Below are 20,472 nucleotides of genomic sequence, written 5' to 3'. Positions count from 1 at the left end.
CAGGGTAAATCATTTTGTGGTAAGCCCCTTGGTAATTGCCCCTTCTGCCCTTCCTATAAACTTGCCTGATGGAATTCTATCACATGCCTGACTGTAAGGGCTTTTACCCACTAGCGTTTTTTTAATGCTGCGATATTGCTGCGTTTTTTTCAATGGGCCTTTCTAAAGTGATAAAATCGCATTGCACGAAAATCACAAGTTTCTGCTTTTGCGATTTTTGTGCGATGTGATTTCAACATTAGAAGGTCCCATTGAAAAAAACGCAGCGATATTGCAGCGTTAAAAAAATAAAAAAAGCTAGTGGGTAAATGCCCTAAGGGTATTTTTAGACGGGATGACTGTTGAGCGCCTAACTGCCTGACAACCATTCCAATGACTACCGATCCATAGAAGCAATAATCGCTCACTGAATGCAGGTGGAGCGTGCCAGTATCTCTTCCGGTCGCCTCCATTCCGAGTCAACAGGCAGTTGGTCAAAGATGACTGACTGCCTGCTAAAATAGATGAGCAACTTCAGAAAGTGAACGATTGATTCTCTCTTACTTGCCCCATCGGGTCCCATGTTTGCACCCTCAGTATACAGCTCCCACATGGAGTGTTAATATCACAGTGTGAATGAAGCCTTGGTTTCTGCACTGCCATTGCAACATAAAATATAAGGAGCCGCTGCTTGGAGAATGATTTCTGTATATCCACAGATGTTTATACAGAACACAGATTACCATGGAGGTGTTTTTGATTCTCATCACACAGGGGCAGCAAACACGTACAATCGTGCTGTGGTCTGTCCAGTCACGTCCTCTGGGCATTTTTTCCACGGTTGCTTTTGTTGTCTGGTTCTTTTATCATCGTCTATCTATTTCTCGTTACTCTTTTCTATTATCTGGACAGTTTAGCAGCACATGATCATCACTTTCGGTTGGTAGTATCTTTAGTTTTCATCGTAAATACCCCTTATCTATTCACCCCTCCACATTTTCATTTACAGCACATAGAGTAGCTCAGCACTGACAAACCATGTACAGTATATGTATCTCACCACTATTCCATCCGTCATGAACAGGATCGCTGCTGAACATACGTGAATAGCAAAAAATGTATAGGGGGAGTTCCAAAACTTTTTATTCTGGCAGCAAAGCAACTGCACTCCATGACCTGGGGAAACATATTACAATAGTACACAGAGGTAAATCCATACTGAAATTCAGGGGACAATGGTTGGGAAGTTAATCTATAACCGCTTCAGGACTGCCAAATGACCACAAACGTTCAGTCCTGAAGTGTATATGGAGTAAGCTTGGGAACCGAGTCCACTCCATATCTGGTGATTATTGGCTGTTTCTAGCAGACGACAGCCGCAAGCAACTACCACGATCAGAGTTAGCTCTGATTGTGGCAGTTTAATGTTTAGGTGCCACGGTTACATCTGAACAGACAGCGAGAGGGCAGGACTCCTTTCCGCCCCCTATTGGCACCCCCCACAGAGCAATTGAAAGGTGCTGATGTGCTAGTATGGCAGCCCAGAGCCTACTGAAGGCTCCCAGTGTGCCAAAGCATAAATGCCCATTAAGCCCTCATAAAAAAATCACTATAAACTGCAATACTAAAGTATTGCAGTATATACTGATTTTGCAATACTGAAGTATTACATTATATAGTACTAGTGACCAAATGACCATAAGTTCACGTCCCATATGGGGACTAAATAAAAGTGTAAAAAAAAGATTTAATATAGTTAAAAAAAAAATAAAAAAAACATTAAAAAAGTTCCAAAACACGTATTTTAGAATTTGTTCTCTATAAAAGAATTAAACAATTAAAAAAACACATATTTGTTATTGCCGTGTTTGTAAAAGCCTAAACTACCGGTATTAAAATATCACAATATCTATCCCACATAGTAGGGCCTTAAAAAAAAAAGAAAAAAAAGGAATGCCAGAGTTGTGATGTTTTTTTGGGGGGTATCATGGCTTCAAAAAAATTGAATAAAAAGATATCAAAAACATGTATCTTTCTTTCCCAAAATCATGCTAATAAAAACTACAGCTCATCCAGTAAAAAACAAGCCCTCACACAGTCTAATTGATGAAAAATAAAGGAACGGAATATCGTGATGGAAAGCAATTTTTGTTTAGGAAAAAAAAACATTAAAAAACTATATACATTTGGTATCAGTGTAATCATACTGAGTTACTGACCCATAGAACAAAATGTTTCAGAAATCATTTTTACTGCACTGTGAATACTGTAAAAACTAAACCCACCGAAAATGGCATAACTGCATTTTTTCTCTAATTTCTCCCCAATTAAAATTAACGTTTTTCCATACATTATATGGTGCACTTAAAAATTACATCTTGCAAAAGTCAAGCCCACATACAGCTATGTCAATGGAGAAATGAAAAAGTTATGACTCTTGGAAGGCAGGGATGGAAAAATTTAAATATAAAAAAAGTTATGAATGTCTGGTTCTAAAGTGGTTAAACCACAAATGAACTTTAAATTCTGATAGTTCAGCATCCATACAGATGCAGATTCTGGACTATACAATTTACTGATAAGTTGTTAGCTAAACTATTATCTGGATTAGAGAATAAGACAAAAACACAAAATGAGGAATTATCTTGATTAGAGAATAAGACAAAAACACAAAATGAGGAAATTTAAGAATCAAGATTAAAGATTTTTTTCTGGTCCAAAACTTTGTCTAATTTAATGTGCCTATACAATAAATTCAATTATTAGTTAGTGCCAATTCAGATAGTATTTTCAAATAAAATTATTATACCATGATTACATTTACCGTATATACTCGAGTATTAGCTGACCCGAGTATAAGACGAGTCAATAAGTTTTATCACAAAAAAATGGTAAAACCTATTGACTCGAGTATAAGCCTAGCTATACTCCAGTATATACTAGGTAAAAAAAAAAATGCCAATCACAGCCAGCACTCGATAAACCAATTACAGCCATTCAGTGATGTCATTCACTGAATGGCTGTGAATGATCGAGTGCCGGCTGTGACTGGCTGTCGCGCGATCTAATCACAGCGCTTAGTTACACAGCGCTGACAGCGGGGGAATTCAAAACCAAGCCAGGGAGATGACAGCAGCGAGAAGTCTGGAGCAGCTTGCCGCACCGTCGGGGAGACAATCACGCCGGGGACACAGACGCCAACTGAGAGGTGAGTATTGTGGGGGTTTTTTTTTTACCTCACTCACTGAGTATAAGCCGAGGGGAGCTTTTTCAGCACACAAAAAAATATGTGTTGAAAAACTCGGCTTATACTCGAGTATATATGGCATTTACTTTAGACTTTATGATACTGAACCCAAATATCTGCTTACTAGATTTTTTAGAACGTTACACGAGTTTATAACCCCCAACCCAACCTCTTGGAGGCTTTCAGCAGACTTTTTTTTAGCATGCACCGTACTCCATAAAACAATACATGTCCATTGTGGCCGCTTGCACATCGGCGGGTCAGATTCCGAATTCCGGAGTCCCACAATGAAATTCGGCCCTGGCAGCAGCGGCATCCGCACATACCTGGTTTCCTTTTGCTTCATCCGTACTGTGGATGGTCCACACGTCTCCCCATCGGACATGCACAGTACTGATTTTTTTGTTTAAACTCCTGCCTTTCCCGCGTCATCGTCTAGCGATGACGCGGAATCTGCGACCTTTCGGTAAAGTTAATAGCAGAGGCGCTGCAGATCAGACGGTTTCCATTGACTTCAATGGAAGCCATCCACGTGGAATCCATGCAAAAATGGAGCATGCTGCGATTCTTCCTTAGCGAATGGAAAATCATATTTGATTTCCACTCGTGAGCAGAAAAAAGCGTTTCTCCATTACATGCTATGGGCGGTATTTGCTGCGGAATGGAATGAAGGCGGACACTCGCTCTGGATTCTGCAGTGCCAATCTGCACATGTGCGTGAGGCCTTAGGACAGTGTTTCCCAACTGCAGTCCTCAGGGACTCCCAACAGGTCATGTTTTCAGGATATCCTATAGTATGAACACCTGTGGCAATGTCTGAGCTGCTGACAATAATTACATCACCTGTGTAACACTGAGGAAATCCTGGAAACATGACCTGTTGGGTGCCTTGAGGACCGGAGTTGGGAAACACTGCCCTAGGAACACTATGCAGCTACTGAATTACATCACCTGCATCAGAACAGAGGCAGAAAAGTATTAGAAATTATTTTCAAAACACCCCTTTTTTGCAAATACAAAAAAATTTGCCCCAATGTGCGTTAATGATTATTTATTTTAAAGATCGCTGCCTTTACAATATTATTTACTAGAAATAATATAACTGTACTGAATATTTGCACCAGATGAAAGGTCAACAACACAACGACAACTGCCGATAGGGATTTCTTACCTTCTATATGTTTATGCTCTTCTTGTGTCTCTGGTTGTTTCTCGTCACTTATCTCAGTTTCCTTCGGAGTCTCCATTGCTAACTCATCTGCGGACAGCAGAGACCCTTTCCTGTGATGACAACCGGGCACCATGCCTTTCATGTATATCAATAGGAAAACTGCAATTGGAACAGGTAGCTGTAGGAAAATGGATGGGTAAAGCCTGATTTTAGCTGGGGTAGTCAACCATGTGATATAGAGACTCTTAGGCCGTAAGCCATTTTGTTCTGTGTCAGGCCTTAGGCCTATATTCAACATCCAATTTTTTTTTCACTGTATAATCCCATGTTGGCCTTGAAAAGTTGGAATGCAGTTATAGAGGTCTCTTAAGGTCCATTTACACGGGACAACTGTCGGGCAAGCGATGCCCAACACTCGAACCTGTGTGTCCGCGCTTCCGTGCGATCACATGGGAGCTAGTATTGCTGTCTCGCTCAATAAGCAGCCAGCAGGGGGGCGGGGCAGTGCAGGAGATTTCTCTACACTGACATAACACAGTGGCCGTACAGTAGTGAACGGCCGCTATTTAAACTGAACGATGAGCTTATCATTCATCGTTTATGCAGCGTAAAAGATCAGCGATGAGCTCATCGTTCAGTTTAAATAGAGTCTGTTCAGTAGTGAATGGCCGCTGTAAATGGAGAGGGGCGCGGGAGCGAGAGGAGAGAAATCTCCTGCATTGTCCCGCCCCACTGCTGGCCACTCTGTGAGCGAGCCAGCACCAGTAGCCTCCGTGTGACAGCACGAGAGTGTGGACACACAGGGACAAGTGTCGGGCATAGTTTGCCCGACAGGCGTCATGTGTAAATGGACCCTCAATTTCCCCTGCCTGTTGAGATTTACATTTAGAACATATTTACATTTCCTGGACAAGAGATGTGCTGTGATGTAAATAACCCCCTTTTCATTCTTCTCAGATCTGTATTTGTTTGGGTAGTATTAGCATAAAGATACTGAGTTGTATGACCATGTGCTTGTTAATTACATCTTAGAAAAATCATTCAACTAGCAGAGGGCTGTTTATAGACATGCCGGAGCCGAAAATTCGGATTAGGGAAAAGCTTTTAATAAGAATTGTTAGTTGTGTGAGGGTCCTAGCCCAATATGAAATATATTTCCAGAATCGGGCAGCCCAGCTGAATAAAACACAAACACGTTTCAGTATGGGCCCCAGAACCCCCTCAAACTATGTATCCCCAGACCTGGTTATAATTTACGTGTCATGATGGAGGTCAATGAATAGATAAAATCATGACCAGAAATATGGCAGGCATATCTTCACGATCGGAGGACCTCATGCAGAGATATGACCGAAATGGGGAATTATGATTTCTCAGAGCTCATACGAATTCCATCTCTCTACAAAATGACCTCAGAGAGGGTGGCGAGAAGGTGTATACTGAGAGATCCTTTATAAATTAAGACTCCACAGGCCCAAATTGTCAGACTACAGAGATATGCCCTAGCGTAATATTCTTTGTATATATTTATATCTGCACTGCTAGTCTTTTTTTATAATAAATCTACAATTTATTAGTCAGCCATGTCAGTTTTAAAATGAGCCATAACTCCGAAGATTGTGTTCATAATTTATAAGTCTGGGTTCCAGTTTACCTGTAACAAGCTGGTGGTGGCAGCATGTATGTGCGCGGTATTGTAGAGCACTGGAGTGCGTTAGAACAGATCAGGTGGTGATCTGAGCTTTTGCTTCACATGCATGCAGAAATTCAGGAAAGCTACGTATACATCAATGTGTATTCTAACAACTCCACTATTGCAATACTGCTAGAGTGATCAATCGAGGCTCGGCCGTGACAAATTGGTAGCGGTGAGAGCGTTTGGACCAGTCGATCCTTGAGTAATCTCTCTGCGACAGACCCCTTGTTCTATTATGAAGCTATATTACCCTTTTGGTTACAAGTTAAGAGCATCTAAATATATGAAGAACTGACATAAAGAGCTTACATTGATGGCAGCCATGATCCAAAAAGCATAAGAAACATTTGTCAATACTTCGCCATGAAGTGGAAGGACATAGTGAGACACGTTGCCGGGATGATGTGGGACAAGTGAGTTCCTAATGTGCTCAAGGTTTCTGCTTGTATTCAGAGTAGCATTTGACTGGATACAGTTGGTATCGGAAAGGAACGGGTCCGCTATTAATGGGCTCAATAGAGCTCCAAAACCAACAAAGAAGTGAAGTACCTGAGGAAAAAAAAAAAATCAAAAGGTTCTCAGTTCTGCCAACACTTACTTATAGAGTCAATGGCTACTTATTGTGAGGATTACCAGCCATATTTTTCAGAAAAGTGACCCGATAACTTTATTCTATGGGTCAGCACGATTACTAGGATATCAAATTTATATAGTATTTTTTTTGCTGTACTACATTTATTTTTTTTCAGATATTTAATTTTTAAATAATTTTCTGCTGCAATCTTCTGACAGCCATAACATTTTTATTTTTTCATCAACATAGTTATCCAAGGATGCATTTTTTGAGGGATGTCCTGTAGTTTCCGAACGTACCATTCTTGAGTACATATGACTTTTTGGTCGCTTTTTATTACATTTTTTCTTGGAGATAGGGTGACCAAAAAAGTGCAATTCTGGTGTTCTTAATTTTTTCCCCCTGATAACGTAGGATAATAATAATAGGTAAATAACGCATTATTTTGATAGATCGGACTTTTATGGATGCAGCGATACCATATATGCGTTGTTTTATTATTTAGATTCTTTTATTATAAATATGGCGAAAGGTTTTTGTTTTTTTTACTTTTACCTTTTATTTTTTTTTTAATAATTACTTTCTAAAAAGATTTTTTTACTTCATTTTTAGTCATTGCATTATATTCTACCACGATCTGACAGGCATTTAAATCCCTTTACTGATGTTCTGGACTCCCGTACGGCCACTCATGGGTTGCCGTGCGGGTGTCATGGCAGCCGGGGGCCTTCTGAAAGGCCCCGGGGCTGTCAGCAGAATGCCTATCAAGTTGTTCCTATGGCAGGATCAATCCCCGAACCCCCTCCATAGAAAGCAGGAACGCACAGGATGTAATTCTACATTATGGAGCGTTAAGGGGCTAAAATCTCTTCATTCATGGACAATTCTCTTTATAACTTATCGAAGGGTTGAAGAACCACAAGTTTTTTGTTTGCAGTTAACCAACATTTTTATCCCAATTGTTATTTTATGGTATGGTATGAAGATTTTCCAGAGTTGTCAGAGCACAGAGCATCACTGCTTGTTATATATGGGCCTGTGTACTTAGACTGGTCAAAGTGCTCATGGCCGCAGTCTACCACTGAAAGCACATACAATGGACACATGACCTGAACTGGACCATGGGGCAATTGAAGAATATGGCCTGGTATAATGAATCACAAAGTTTTAATGTTTATGTTAAAAGTATTTTGTAATGGCGCTGGCATCTTTCAAAAGGTAACGGACCCGGCCACACTGCAGAATTGTTTGAGTAACATGACTAAGGGTTCAAGGTGATGAATTGGCCTCCAAACTACCCAGATCTTAATATGATCAAGTATCTGTGGGATGTACTGGACAATACATCCAATCCATGGAGGCCCCACCTCACAAACTAACAGACTTAAAGGATCCGCTGCTAACATTTTGGTGCTAGATACCACAAGAGATCTTCAGAGATCTTGTGGAAACCAAGCTTTGACAGGCAGGTCAGAGCTGTTTAGGTGGCTGGATGAGGAACCTACACGTTTCGCAGGTGTTTTTTAAGTTTTTGTGCTATGGCTGATTGTTGTATACCAACATGCATATCATGACATGTAGCAGACTCCGTTCTAAAACCTTCTGCCATCTCATGTCTCATAGACTTCTATATCTTTACTTCTAGTCTAGGAATAAACATGAATTCATAATAACCACGTTCTAACAAAATACTTTTAGTACTCCTAATTCTAAATTCCTTTTATAAACAATTGCAAATGACTTCTTCAGATTCTTCAATCTGCTATATTAAATGCAGGGATTTAATTTTAACTTTTCTGATGATGGTTCTCTTTTGATAATGCTTCCTTGGAAAAATTAGTTGCACGTCGTTGCATAATGTATGCTTGAATGTATTTTATGTAAATTTTCTTCTACTGATGGGGATAATGTGAACATGTCTCTTTTTATGCATTTTAATAATTAAAGTCGTGGGCCACAATAAGGGGAGTCAATATTCCTGTTTTTTGGTGTTCCCCTTTATTGCTATAAATGTCTTAGGCTTGGGCTTCATGGTGACATATCACACACGATGTGTTGCTCTGTGATCTCATGTGAAATGGAAGCATAAACTCGCATGTGATATGTCAGAATCTGAGGGGAGGGCTTTAATTGGCCCTCACATGTATGAAATCATGGACATATGATGTGGCATGTATAAATGCAATCCCATCTTCTAACACTGCATGCCAGATCATAATACAATTAGATTGATAATTACACATTTACATACAGTTGCGCCCTGGTCTTACAGGTTAACTTAACCTGTACTTAACTTAACATAATGGCATCCTACCAAACAACTCTCCATATCTTATCCCCATATCTAGACCTCTGGAGAGTAGCATGGGCTTGTTTGAAGGAAGTATAAAAAGTTACAGAAATACCAGTATTTTCAGAATTTGATCAGAGTGAAGCAATTACAGTATCATCACATTCACTAAAACATGTAATAAGTATCTTTTGACAATCCCACCTTAGGGAGTGCTACCCCTTGTTGGTCAATGTGATAGGTGTCCAGGTCTCTACAAAATTTCAGTTCTTGTCTCACCTGTAGAAAGACTGCAGAATCCTGCTGGTAGATTTTCACAAGTTGCATGTTAGAGATTGTATCAATGTTGCCCATGGCCAGACCTGCCACTGCCATGACAAGGGCAAGGACGCCAACATGATGGCAGAATGGAATGATGGAGAATACCAATGAGATGGTTAGCGAAGATACCAACAGAATGAACAAACACAGCTTCAGTCTGTGGAGAACAAAATAATACAATCAGCATGAAGAGAGAAATACACAATTTATAGACAAAATGTTTGACAACTTGCCCCATGCCAACTGCTCTTTTTTCCTAGCAAACAGATGTGGCAAAGAGTATACTGTATCTAGATAGAAAAGCCTGTGTGAGGACTTCCCAGTAATAAGTTACTGCACAATCTCTAACAAAGTCAACATAATTGTCACATTCAGTCTAAAGGGGCTGTTTAAGAATATACTTGTATTAGGAACACGCAGAAAGGGAACTTGGCAGGTTACTTATAGGTTCCTGTCTGCGGGCAGCATGGTATAGTGATGGTTTGTCACCAATACTGACCCATTCAGTGAAAGTCTGCAGCGAGAGGCAGAGGAGAGTTCGGTATGATTCATTAATGTTCATACGTTTACTGCTCCCTTTGCCTTCCTCCTTCAGATGAAGAGTGACGGGTCTCACTGTATGCACATTAACGCAGAGAGACCTCTTAATATCATCATACCAAGCTGCCCGCAGATAAGGACCCAGAAGGAACCCAACAGGTTCCCTTTCAGCAAGTTTCTAATATAGTCTTAAAAGGGAATTAAAAAGCAAATTTTGCATGTGCAATATGCAGTGAATAGAACCAATTGATTACAATGTGTTAGTTCACGTGTGTATTTTGCGTGCATATTTCGGCTGCATAAAAAAAAGATGGAGCATGCTCTATTTTCCTTCGTATTCATGTAGCAAAAGGTCCCTATAGAAGTCAATGGAGGATGTGCAAATGCACGCCCGATATGCATACATATCTAAAACTAATTAGCCATTTCAATCAGTGCATTTGTTTATCGCACACAAATGAACATGCCCTGTGGGCAGAAAAAGTACAGCACAGTATGCCAATATGCATGTAAAAAAGGTTTGATGACCGTGCAAAAATGTTGTGCTGTGTATGTCATTGCGCTTGTGTCAGTGTGAAGCCGGCTTAAGGGCGCTGTCATCCGGGACAGGATAGGCTGCAGAACGCAGAGCGGATGCAGATTTTGTTGCGTTTTTAACTGCGGAATACGTTCAGTGGAACATCTTGTGGAATTTATTGCATTCTTTTCCATAAACTTCAGGTACAGAATTGCATCTCCTTAATGTTAGAAATCCACAAGAACAACTCCACAAGACGTCCTTCAATCCACAGGAGAAAGCTTTTCCGCTGCAGAATTGAATATTGCCTGTCAGTTTGAAATAATGCCTCACAGGGGCTGGTAGTGTAGTTTAGATAGCGGTCACCATCTAGGACCGTATTGTACTTTAGCCAGGTTAGAAAATTTATCATCACAATTTCTAATTGACCTCCCTGGCTCTTTTGTCAGTCTGGGACAATAAACGCCAAGTATCAGGTGTTCAGACTGTTTAATCACTAGCACCTATGTTTGTTGAATAGTGTTCAATTAATGGACCTATCTAACATAAGGATTGCTATGTCAGCTGTCTGTTCATTATAAAACAGCATGGTCAATTGCACTATTTGCAAACCAATCGGGTTGCCTTTACAGTCGACTGTCTAGTATAAGGCAACAAGATTGATTGCATTATAATCGCAAATCAATCTGTTTGTGTAAATCAGCCTCCACAGTCGTCTGTTTAGTGTAAAGCAGTGTTATTAATTACACTACACTAAAAACCATTCTATTTGCTTTTACATAATGTGCAATTAATCTACCAGCCTTCTTACATTGGCGCATTAAAAAAACAGTTCTTACGCGCAATTTTTGTGCAACTGCTGTTTGCTATTCGAACCCATTGCAACAAAAATTGTGTGCAGTTGATTGGCATCGCACAATTTTTGGGCATCATTCAGTCTTATTTTCGTCCTGATGAAGCAGCGCGCCAAATAATCTGTCTTGCGCTGCGGAAACGCGTTGACGATTAGACGATTACGGACGATCTTGTTCGCCCTGGTCCACATTGGATTTCAGCTAACTATTTATATGTTCATCAAATTCGCAATTTTGCGAATTGACATATATTATAAGTAGCTTGGACTTCTCCTGACTTAATTGTCATTACAAGTCCAGCCTTCTAGCCTGTTTCCGATGATACAGACTTTGACCTAATTTAAGAACTGGGTCTTGTCAGATCGATGACCCTATGGGGAAGTGAATAAGTCTAGTAACAAATAAGGTTACGGACTCAGTACAGTGCTCCCATAAGCGAGTGTACTAGTATAATATTTGTCTAGTGTGGATGATCTAATTGTCATTATCCACCACTTAGGGTTTTATGAGTGACGCTCTCTAGTTGTTTTGGAACAGTGTCTTTCCATCAATAGGCATGTTCTTATTAATGCATAACAACATGGAGTTATCTCAGTAGGCGCTACCACTTTCTGGTCCCTTGTATACCTGATAACGGCCCGCTACGGTCACCACCTTATCTGGTAGCCCCTCTTATCATTATCAATTTAAATAATATATTAAAATTCTGTATTTGAGTCATTCTAATTACTTAAGCAAATTGCGCTAATCCCATAGGCAATTAATTTTGTGGTTGTTTTGTATGGTTGTCTGTCATTTTGTGTCCGTTTAGGTCGGAACCATCCTGCCTTAGCAGTATTGGTTTTTTATCATTAATATTAATAAAGGTTATATTTTAGTTTCAGGCACTTTCAGTGACAAAGAATTGAATATTGCAGTTTTAATTAAAGATGCACAAATTTTAATAGGTGCAGAATTCAAGCCACATAGGGATAACATTATTGTGACTCAGAAAGGTCAGTGCTAATTCTGTCCTGTGTGAAAGATCCCTGAGGGCCCATGCACACAGTAAAGCTCTGTGCCAGAGCCTGGACAGCCATATCTGCCATACAGACTACACGGGTGTATAGAGGAAGCTCTGCACAGGCGCAAACCCCCCCCCCCCCCCCCCCCCCCCAAAAAAAACATATTGTTTCATTATATAACTGACAGTATCCAAGGTTGTGGACAAAGTGTTCTCGGTCATAGCATGGCCAGCTTTGCCAGCAACATGTAAGCAGGTTGGACCTTGGATCTGTTGCCCATTCCCATTTATTGTCAGATATCAAATTAAGCTATGTGGATTTTCTTTCTTCCTTAGTGCAGCCAATGATTGTCAGTACGGCCGCATGTGGTTATCAGGCTGCAGTAAAGAGTTTGTGATACTTCTGTTAGCGATGAACACATTTTGGCTTTCCTTGTGCACGAGCCACAAAGTATACAGCCCTCTTCTCCCAGAGATGGTTTTCTGGTTTGCACAAAAAAAGTGGAGTGGAGGGCTCATGCACCTATATGGCAGCCCTATTACAAGTCTATAGAACATACAGCCATAATATTCCCATAATGGTGCATTTTACACGGCACGATTATTGTGCAAATCACTTGTTAGATCGAGCGGTGTGCGCAATAACTGTGCATTGTGAACGCATGCAGTGAAAGAATGATCAACGATAAATCATTGATTGGATCCTTCATGCAGACCTAAAAATCATTATTGATCCGCCGCTGCATTGTTCCAAGTAAAGAGGACGTTGTTCATCAGAATGATCCTGAGCCCGCTCCGCCTCCATTCGCTGAGCGCTGATCACTCCTATGTAAAAACGCAGGAACAATCATCGCTGGGATAGCTGTTGGGCACTTCAGTGTAAGGCCTCCTTCACATGGCGACAGCGAAATTGCTGCAAGAAAATTGCAGCGATATCGCAGCCGAGTTCTGTGCAATACGGCTCTGTTTTTTCAAGGCAATATCACAATTCTGTGTCGCTGCAAAGTTGCGCTACTTTGTAGCACTCTTTTGCTGGGATTTTCAGGGGGGGGGGGGTTGAAACATGAGCCCTACCCCAAAAATAAGCCCTAGCTACATTTAACCAAAAGCCAATACATCATCTAACAGGCGTTGTCCCCTCCACCACGCTTCTCCTCTGCAGCTTCAGCACTTGATTGTAGTCTTCAGCCAATTGCTTCCTGGTCAGGGGTTTCAAAAACCCCGCCTCCAGGAAGCGCTGGCTCTGATTGGTTCTCGAGCGCCGTGGCTCAGCCAATCACAGCCATCGCATTGAATTGTGTTAAATAGATGCAATTTTCTTGCTGCAAAAACATGATCACCCATGTGAAACTAGCCTAAGTGTAATTAGTAGCGAAAGGTAGTTCTGGCATTGCATTACATCCCCCTCTTTATTGCAAATTATTTTTTCTGGCGACACTCTATACACTTTGGCGGCTGCACACTGTTGGATTTCATGATAGTCATCCATGTGGATGATCCATGGCATTCCGCATCCATTATCAAGAATAGGACACAAGTCACATTTTATCGATTTCTCTAAAACCCGCCAGGCAACAGGCATGCTTTTTTAGACTCTTTTGAAAAGTGTAACTGTTCTTTTTGATGCAAATGCACAGAAAATCTGTTTCTATGTATGGCCACAGGAAGGAGGGGGGGGGGGGGGGGCTCCTGCCTCCATGGATGGCCAGAGAGGGGGGGGGGGGGGGGAAGGAGGGTCCAGTCTCCACTGATGGCCAGAGAGGGGGGGGGGGGGGGGAAGGAGGGTCCAGTCTCCACAGATGGCCAGAGAGGGGGGGGAAGGGTCCAGTCTCCACGGACGGCCAAAGAGGGGGGGGGAAAGGGTCCAGTCTCCACGGACGGCCAAAGAGGGGGGGGGAAAGGGTCCAGTCTCCACGGACGGCCAAAGAGGGGGGGGGAAAGGGTCCAGTCTCCACGGACGGCCAAAGAGGGGGGGGGAAAGGGTCCAGTCTCCACGGACGGCCAAAGAGGGGGGGGGAAAGGGTCCAGTCTCCACGGACGGCCAAAGAGGGGGGGGAAAGGGTCCAGTCTCCACGGACGGCCAAAGAGGGGGGGGAAAGGGTCCAGTCTCCACGGACGGCCAAAGAGGGGGGGGAAAGGGTCCAGTCTCCACGGACGGCCAAAGAGGGGGGGGGAAAGGGTCCAGTCTCCACGGACGGCCAAAGAGGGGGGGGAAAGGGTCCAGTCTCCACGGACGGCCAGAGGGGGGGGGGGGGAAAGGGTCCAGTCTCCACGGACGGCCAGAGGGGGGGGGGGGGGGAAAGGGTCCAGTCTCCACGGACGGCCAGAGGGGGGGGGGGGGGGAAAGGGTCCAGTCTCCACGGACGGCCAGAGAGGGGGGGGGTCCAGTCTCCACGGACGGCCAGAGGGGGGGGGGGGGGGAAGGGTCCAGTCTCCACGGACGGCCAGAGGGGGGGGGGGGGAAGGGTCCAGTCTCCACGGACGGCCAGAGGGGGGGGGGGGGGGGAAGGGTCCAGTCTCCACGGACGGCCAGAGAGGGGGGGGGGGGTCCAGTCTCCATGGATGGCCACAGAGAGGGGGGGTCCAGTCTCCACGGATGGCCACAGAGAGGGGGGGTCCAGTCTCCACGGACGGCCAGAGGGGGGGGGGGGGGGGGGGAAGGGTCCAGTCTCCACGGACGGCCAGAGAGGGGGGGGGGGGTCCAGTCTCCATGGATGGCCACAGAGAGGGGGGGTCCAGTCTCCACGGATGGCCACAGAGAGGGGGGGTCCAGTCTCCACGGATGGCCACAGAGAGGGGGGGTCCAGTCTCCACGGATGGCCACAGAGAGGGGGGGGGGGTCCAGTCTCCACGGATGGCCACAGAGAGGGGGGGGGGGGTCCAGTCTCCACGGATGGCCACAGAGAGGGGGGGGAAGGGTCCAGTCTCCACGGACGGCCAAAGAGGGGGGGGAAGGGTCCAGTCTCCACGGACGGCCAAAGAGGGGGGGGAAAGGGTCCAGTCTCCACGGACGGCCAAAGAGGGGGGGGAAAGGGTCCAGTCTCCACGGACGGCCAAAGAGGGGGGGGAAAGGGTCCAGTCTCCACGGACGGCCAAAGAGGGGGGGGAAAGGGTCCAGTCTCCACGGACGGCCAGAGGGGGGGGGGAAAGGGTCCAGTCTCCACGGACGGCCAGAGGGGGGGGGGGGGGGAAAGGGTCCAGTCTCCACGGACGGCCAGAGGGGGGGGGGGGGGGGGAAAGGGTCCAGTCTCCACGGACGGCCAGAGGGGGGGGAAAAGGGTCCAGTCTCCACGGACGGCCAAAGAGGGGGGGGAAAGGGTCCAGTCTCCACGGACGGCCAGAGAGGGGGGGGGTCCAGTCTCCACGGACGGCCAGAGGGGGGGGGGGGAAGGGTCCAGTCTCCACGGACGGCCAGAGGGGGGGGGGGGGGGGGAAGGGTCCAGTCTCCACGGACGGCCAGAGGGGGGGGGGGGGGGGGAAGGGTCCAGTCTCCACGGACGGCCAGAGGGGGGGGGGGGGGGGAAGGGTCCAGTCTCCACGGACGGCCAGAGAGGGGGGGGGGGGGGTCCAGTCTCCATGGATGGCCACAGAGAGGGGGGGTCCAGTCTCCACGGATGGCCACAGAGAGGGGGGGTCCAGTCTCCACGGATGGCCACAGAGAGGGGGGGTCCAGTCTCCACGGATGGCCACAGAGAGGGGGGGGGGGTCCAGTCTCCACGGAGGGCCACAGAGAGGGGGGGGGGGTCCAGTCTCCACGGAGGGCCACAGAGAGGGGGGGGGGGGGTCCAGTCTCCACGGATGGCCACAGAGAGGGGGGGGGGGTCCAGTCTCCACGGATGGCCACAGAGAGGGGGGGGGGTCCAGTCTCCACGGATGGCCACAGAGAGGGGGGGGGGGGTCCAGTCTCCACGGATGGCCACAGAGAGGGGGGGGGGGTCCAGTCTCCACGGATGGCCACAGAGAGGGGGGGGGGGTCCAGTCTCCACGGATGGCCACAGAGAGGGGGGGGGGGGTCCAGTCTCCACGGATGGCCACAGAGAGGGGGGGGGGGGTCCAGTCTCCACGGATGGCCACAGAGAGGGGGGGGGGTCCAGTCTCCACGGATGGCCACAGAGAGGGGGGGGGGGTCCAGTCTCCACGGATGGCCACAGAGAGGGGGGGGGGGGTGTCCAGTCTCCACGGATGGCCACAGAGAGGGGGGGGGGGGGGTGTCCAGTCTCCACGGATGGCCACAGAGAGGGGGGGGGGGGTGTCCAGTCTCCACGGATGGCCACAGAGAGGGGAGGGGGGGGGGTGTCCAGTCTCCACGGATGGCCACAGAGAGGGGAGGGGGGGGGGTGTCCAGTCTCCACGGATGGCCACAGAGAGGGGGAGGGGGGGGGTGTCCAGTCTCCACGGATGGCCACAGAGAGGGGAGGGGGGGGGTGTCCAGTCTCCACGGATGGCCACAGAGAGGGGAGGGGGGGGGGTGTCCAGTCTCCACGGATGGCCACAGAGAGGGGAGGGGGGGGGGTGTCCAGTCTCCACGGATGGCCACAGAGAGGGGAGGGGGGGGGTGTCCAGTCTCCACGGATGGCCACAGAGAGGGGAGGGGGGGGGGTGTCCAGTCTCCACGGATGGCCACAGAGAGGGGAGGGGGGGGGTGTCCAGTCTCCACGGATGGCCACAGAGAGGGGAGGGGGGGGGGTGTCCAGTCTCCACGGATGGCCACAGAGAGGGGAGGGGGGGGGGTGTCCAGTCTCCACGGATGGCCACAGAGAGGGGAGGGGGGGGGTGTCCAGTCTCCACGGATGGCCACAGAGAGGGGAGGGGGGGGTGTCCAGTCTCCACGGATGGCCACAGAGAGGGGGGGGGGGTGTCCAGTCTCCACGGATGGCCACAGAGAGGGGGGGGGGGGTCCAGTCTCCACGGATGGCCACAGAGAGGGGGGGGGGTGTCCAGTCTCCACGGATGGCCACAGAGAGGGGGGGGGGTGTCCAGTCTCCACGGATGGCCACAGAGAGGGGGGGGGGTGTCCAGTCTCCACGGATGGCCACAGAGAGGGGGGGGGGGTGTCCAGTCTCCACGGATGGCCACAGAGAGGGGGGGGGGGTGTCCAGTCTCCACGGATGGCCACAGAGAGGGGGGGGTGTCCAGTCTCCACGGATGGCCACAGAGGGGGGGGGGGTCCAGTCACCAAGGATGGCCACAGAGAGGGAGAGGTCCAGTCACCACGGATGGCCACAGAGGGGGGGGGGGAGGTCCAGTCACCATGGATGGCCACAGAGGGGGGGGAGGTCCAGTCACCATGGATGGCCACAGAGGGGGGGTGGGTTGTCCTGTCTCCATGGATGGCCACAGGGGCGTGGCCAGTCTCCATGGATGGCCACAGGGGGGATCCTGTCTCCATGTATGGCCACAGAGGGAGCGGAGAATATGCAACCATCTGAAAATTAAGTGGAAGGTCACAAGTGATGTGTTCCCACTTCTCTAATTTTAAGTACACCAGAGATAAAAATGTTTCAAGATTCAACATCTCTTCATACCACGTTTCCCCAAAAATAAGACAGTCTTTTTTTTGCCCCAAAAAGGGCACGGTGTCTTATTTTCGGGGGGAGCCTTTTTGCTTACCCGGTCCGCGGCATCTTGATGCCTCCCAATGGTGTCCGGTGGCTGTGTGGCATCCTCCTCGCCTCACAGATGCTTTGCTGGAGGCGGGGTATTCAAAGCACCGTCACCAGCAGAAGGCGAGTGCTGCGATTGGCTGATCGAGCGCCGGCTGTGATTGGCTGATCGAGTGCTGGCAGCCAATCACAGCCGACGCTCGATTAGCCAATCACAGCGGTTTCTTTGCTGGAGGCTGGGTATTGAAAGCCCTGTCGCCAGCAGAAGGCAGCATGTGAGACGGAGGAGGGGTGTCGGACACTGCCGCCGCTAACGCTGCCACCGATACCACCGCTGCCGCCGACACCAGCGGGACACCGTGGACCATGTGGGGATTTTTTTTTTTTAGTTTGTGGGGCACCCGAGATAAGGCCTCTCCCGAAAATAAGACCTATATTTCAAACCTCCCCTGAAAACCCAATAGGTCTTACTATCGAGGTAGGACCTATTTTCAGGGAAACACGGTAAGTAGTGCAGCTGGAAATGTATAAGATAGACAGCTGACGGAAGCCAAGCACCTAGCTGCAGTAAGCGTGCCATCAAACACAGAGGCAGTTTATCAAAACACATTTATTGCTGGTGTACTTAAAAAAATAAAATTTTGAGAGATAGACATTAGAGATGAGCGAGCATACACGCTAAGGACATTTACTCGATCGAGCATTGTCCTTAGCGAGTATCTCCCCCATCGGACGAAAAGGTTCGGGTGACAGGTGAGTGTTGAGAGGGATCTCCCCTCCGTTCCACGCCCACCGCTGGCAGTCGAATCTTTGCTCCTGAGCGGCCAGGTACTTGCTAAGGGCAATGCTCGATCGAGCAATTGCCCTTAGCGAGTATGCTCGCTCATCTCTAGTAGACATCCCTTGTAACCTTTAACTTAATTTTCAGATGATTGTGCCATTTTCCAGTCATTTTCATCCAATACTAGCACACCTAACATGCCTGCTATCAACAGAACACTAATCTGTTTTGGCAGCACCTCTATGTAATATTTTTTGGACCTACAAATACCATATAGGCCCACTATCAGCATCATAGGATAGCTCTGCTCTATTCTTCTCTATTCCATTTTTATGTATGCCAGCAAAGAGGGGTCCTATTACTAACTCTAGCGCAGTGGTGATCTTGTTTTTTATTGAAGCCACAGAGAAGGGCCATATTACAAATAAGACCACAGAGGGAGGTCCTATTAATAACTGGGGTTACAGCAGGGGTCTTATTAAGTGGGGCAACAGAGAGATCCTAATACTTGGTGGAAACGCAGAGGGCACTATTATCATCTTAGTATGGACACTATTACATAATGGGAGCACAGCAGGGGCACTATTATATAGTGGGGCACTGAGAAGTTCATTATGGCTTGAGGCAGCAGGATGGGGAGAATATGCAGAAGCGACTAAGTCGTAGCTAGAAGATTTCTCAGTGGCAGTCTGGACCCAAAGGGAAGAAAATCCAATACAGTCGACTCCAAATATAGGCAACATCAGAACGTCACCTGTGATCACTGGAGGCAACTATACTGTAATGACAATCACTGTGTAGAGTCGGTATTTGAGTTCATTATATGATAAGTGTTGTTTAGAGACATACTACAACTCAACCGCTGTGTCTAAGCTCGCTAAATTATGAAAGTTGCTATATATATTATATATAATTTCTTTTTATATTCATTTTATTTAACACAGTTGTTAAACTAGAAGAGTATACAATGTTGCATTATTAAAATTGCTTACAAAACAGAGTATTGTGTTTTCCACTGGCAATAGTATAAAGGACTGCCAGAGCTGAGGCCCACGGGGCTGATACGAGAGAGGCAGACATGACAGGGTTAACAGAGAGGGAAGGGGTTAACAGGAGTCACTGGGAACACAAGAAGTGAGAAGAAGCAGGAAGAGCAGCAGAGCTGAAGAAGAGGGAAGACCACGAGAAGAAAAACAGCATGAAGATTTAAGGAGGACGGGTTGGGTGCAGCATGGAGAAGTAAGGAGTGCAGCGGGCTGAAGAACTGAAGAGCCCAAAAAGGACTTACTGGTGGAGGAAGATGGAGGCTATTTCGGAGAGGAAGATGGAGGCTATTCCGGAGAGGATCCGGGCTGCGGCAGTGGAGCGAGGCCTGGACTGGCTGGAGAGGATGTCTGGTGAGGCATTAGAAGCAGCTGAACCAGCTCCAGCTGCTACATCAGCGAGTTCAGCAGCAGGAGCGGAGGGACCAGAGAGCGCACGCACTGGTGAGACTTAGTCATGATCACGTGCCCACTAGCAGGCGCCATGTTAGAAGCCCGTCCCTGGCCCCACCACCCAAGCACCCTCAGGCAACACCTCCTGGAAGGAGTTGATGAGGAGGCAGGGAGTAGGGCATGCCTCATGGCCTGTTGCAGCATGGAGCTCGCCATTTAGCGCGTCATCCAGCACAGAAAGCATTCCAGGAGTAAGCTCGGCTAGGAGGACTGGGGTAGGACAGGTGGTAAGAGTAGCTGAGGTTTGGCCCTCTACTTTGCCATGTTGCGGCATGGAGTACGCAGGCAAGGGGGTCAACCAGCAGGGAGATTATTCTGGGTGTAGGTGTTACTGGGGGTTTGGAGGGTAGCTGTTTCACGATGGTGGCAGTCCAAATGGAAAAGGATGGGGAGGGGATCC

At 47.2% G+C, this 20,472-nt stretch overlaps 1 protein-coding gene across 1 annotated transcript in view; it reads right to left on the bottom strand.

Annotated features, from left to right (window-relative positions):
* MFSD4A (major facilitator superfamily domain containing 4A) overlaps nucleotides 1-20,472 on the bottom strand; it is a 79,949-nt gene that overhangs the window by 35,324 nt on the left and 24,153 nt on the right. Inside the window, exons 2-5 of the mRNA XM_066600172.1 lie at nucleotides 9,237-9,435; nucleotides 6,403-6,642; nucleotides 4,398-4,575; nucleotides 1,040-1,155 (exon numbers count right to left, since the gene is read on the bottom strand). Of these exons, the coding sequence (XP_066456269.1) occupies nucleotides 1,040-1,155; nucleotides 4,398-4,575; nucleotides 6,403-6,642; nucleotides 9,237-9,435 (733 nt within the window). The remainder of the gene's footprint in view (nucleotides 1-1,039; nucleotides 1,156-4,397; nucleotides 4,576-6,402; nucleotides 6,643-9,236; nucleotides 9,436-20,472) is intronic.

This window comes from Eleutherodactylus coqui, chromosome 4 (assembly GCF_035609145.1).
Source record: "Eleutherodactylus coqui strain aEleCoq1 chromosome 4, aEleCoq1.hap1, whole genome shotgun sequence".
Taxonomy (NCBI): domain Eukaryota; kingdom Metazoa; phylum Chordata; class Amphibia; order Anura; family Eleutherodactylidae; genus Eleutherodactylus; species Eleutherodactylus coqui.
Note: the sequence above shows the minus strand (reverse complement) of the source record. Positions and strands in the feature narration are given on the sequence as shown.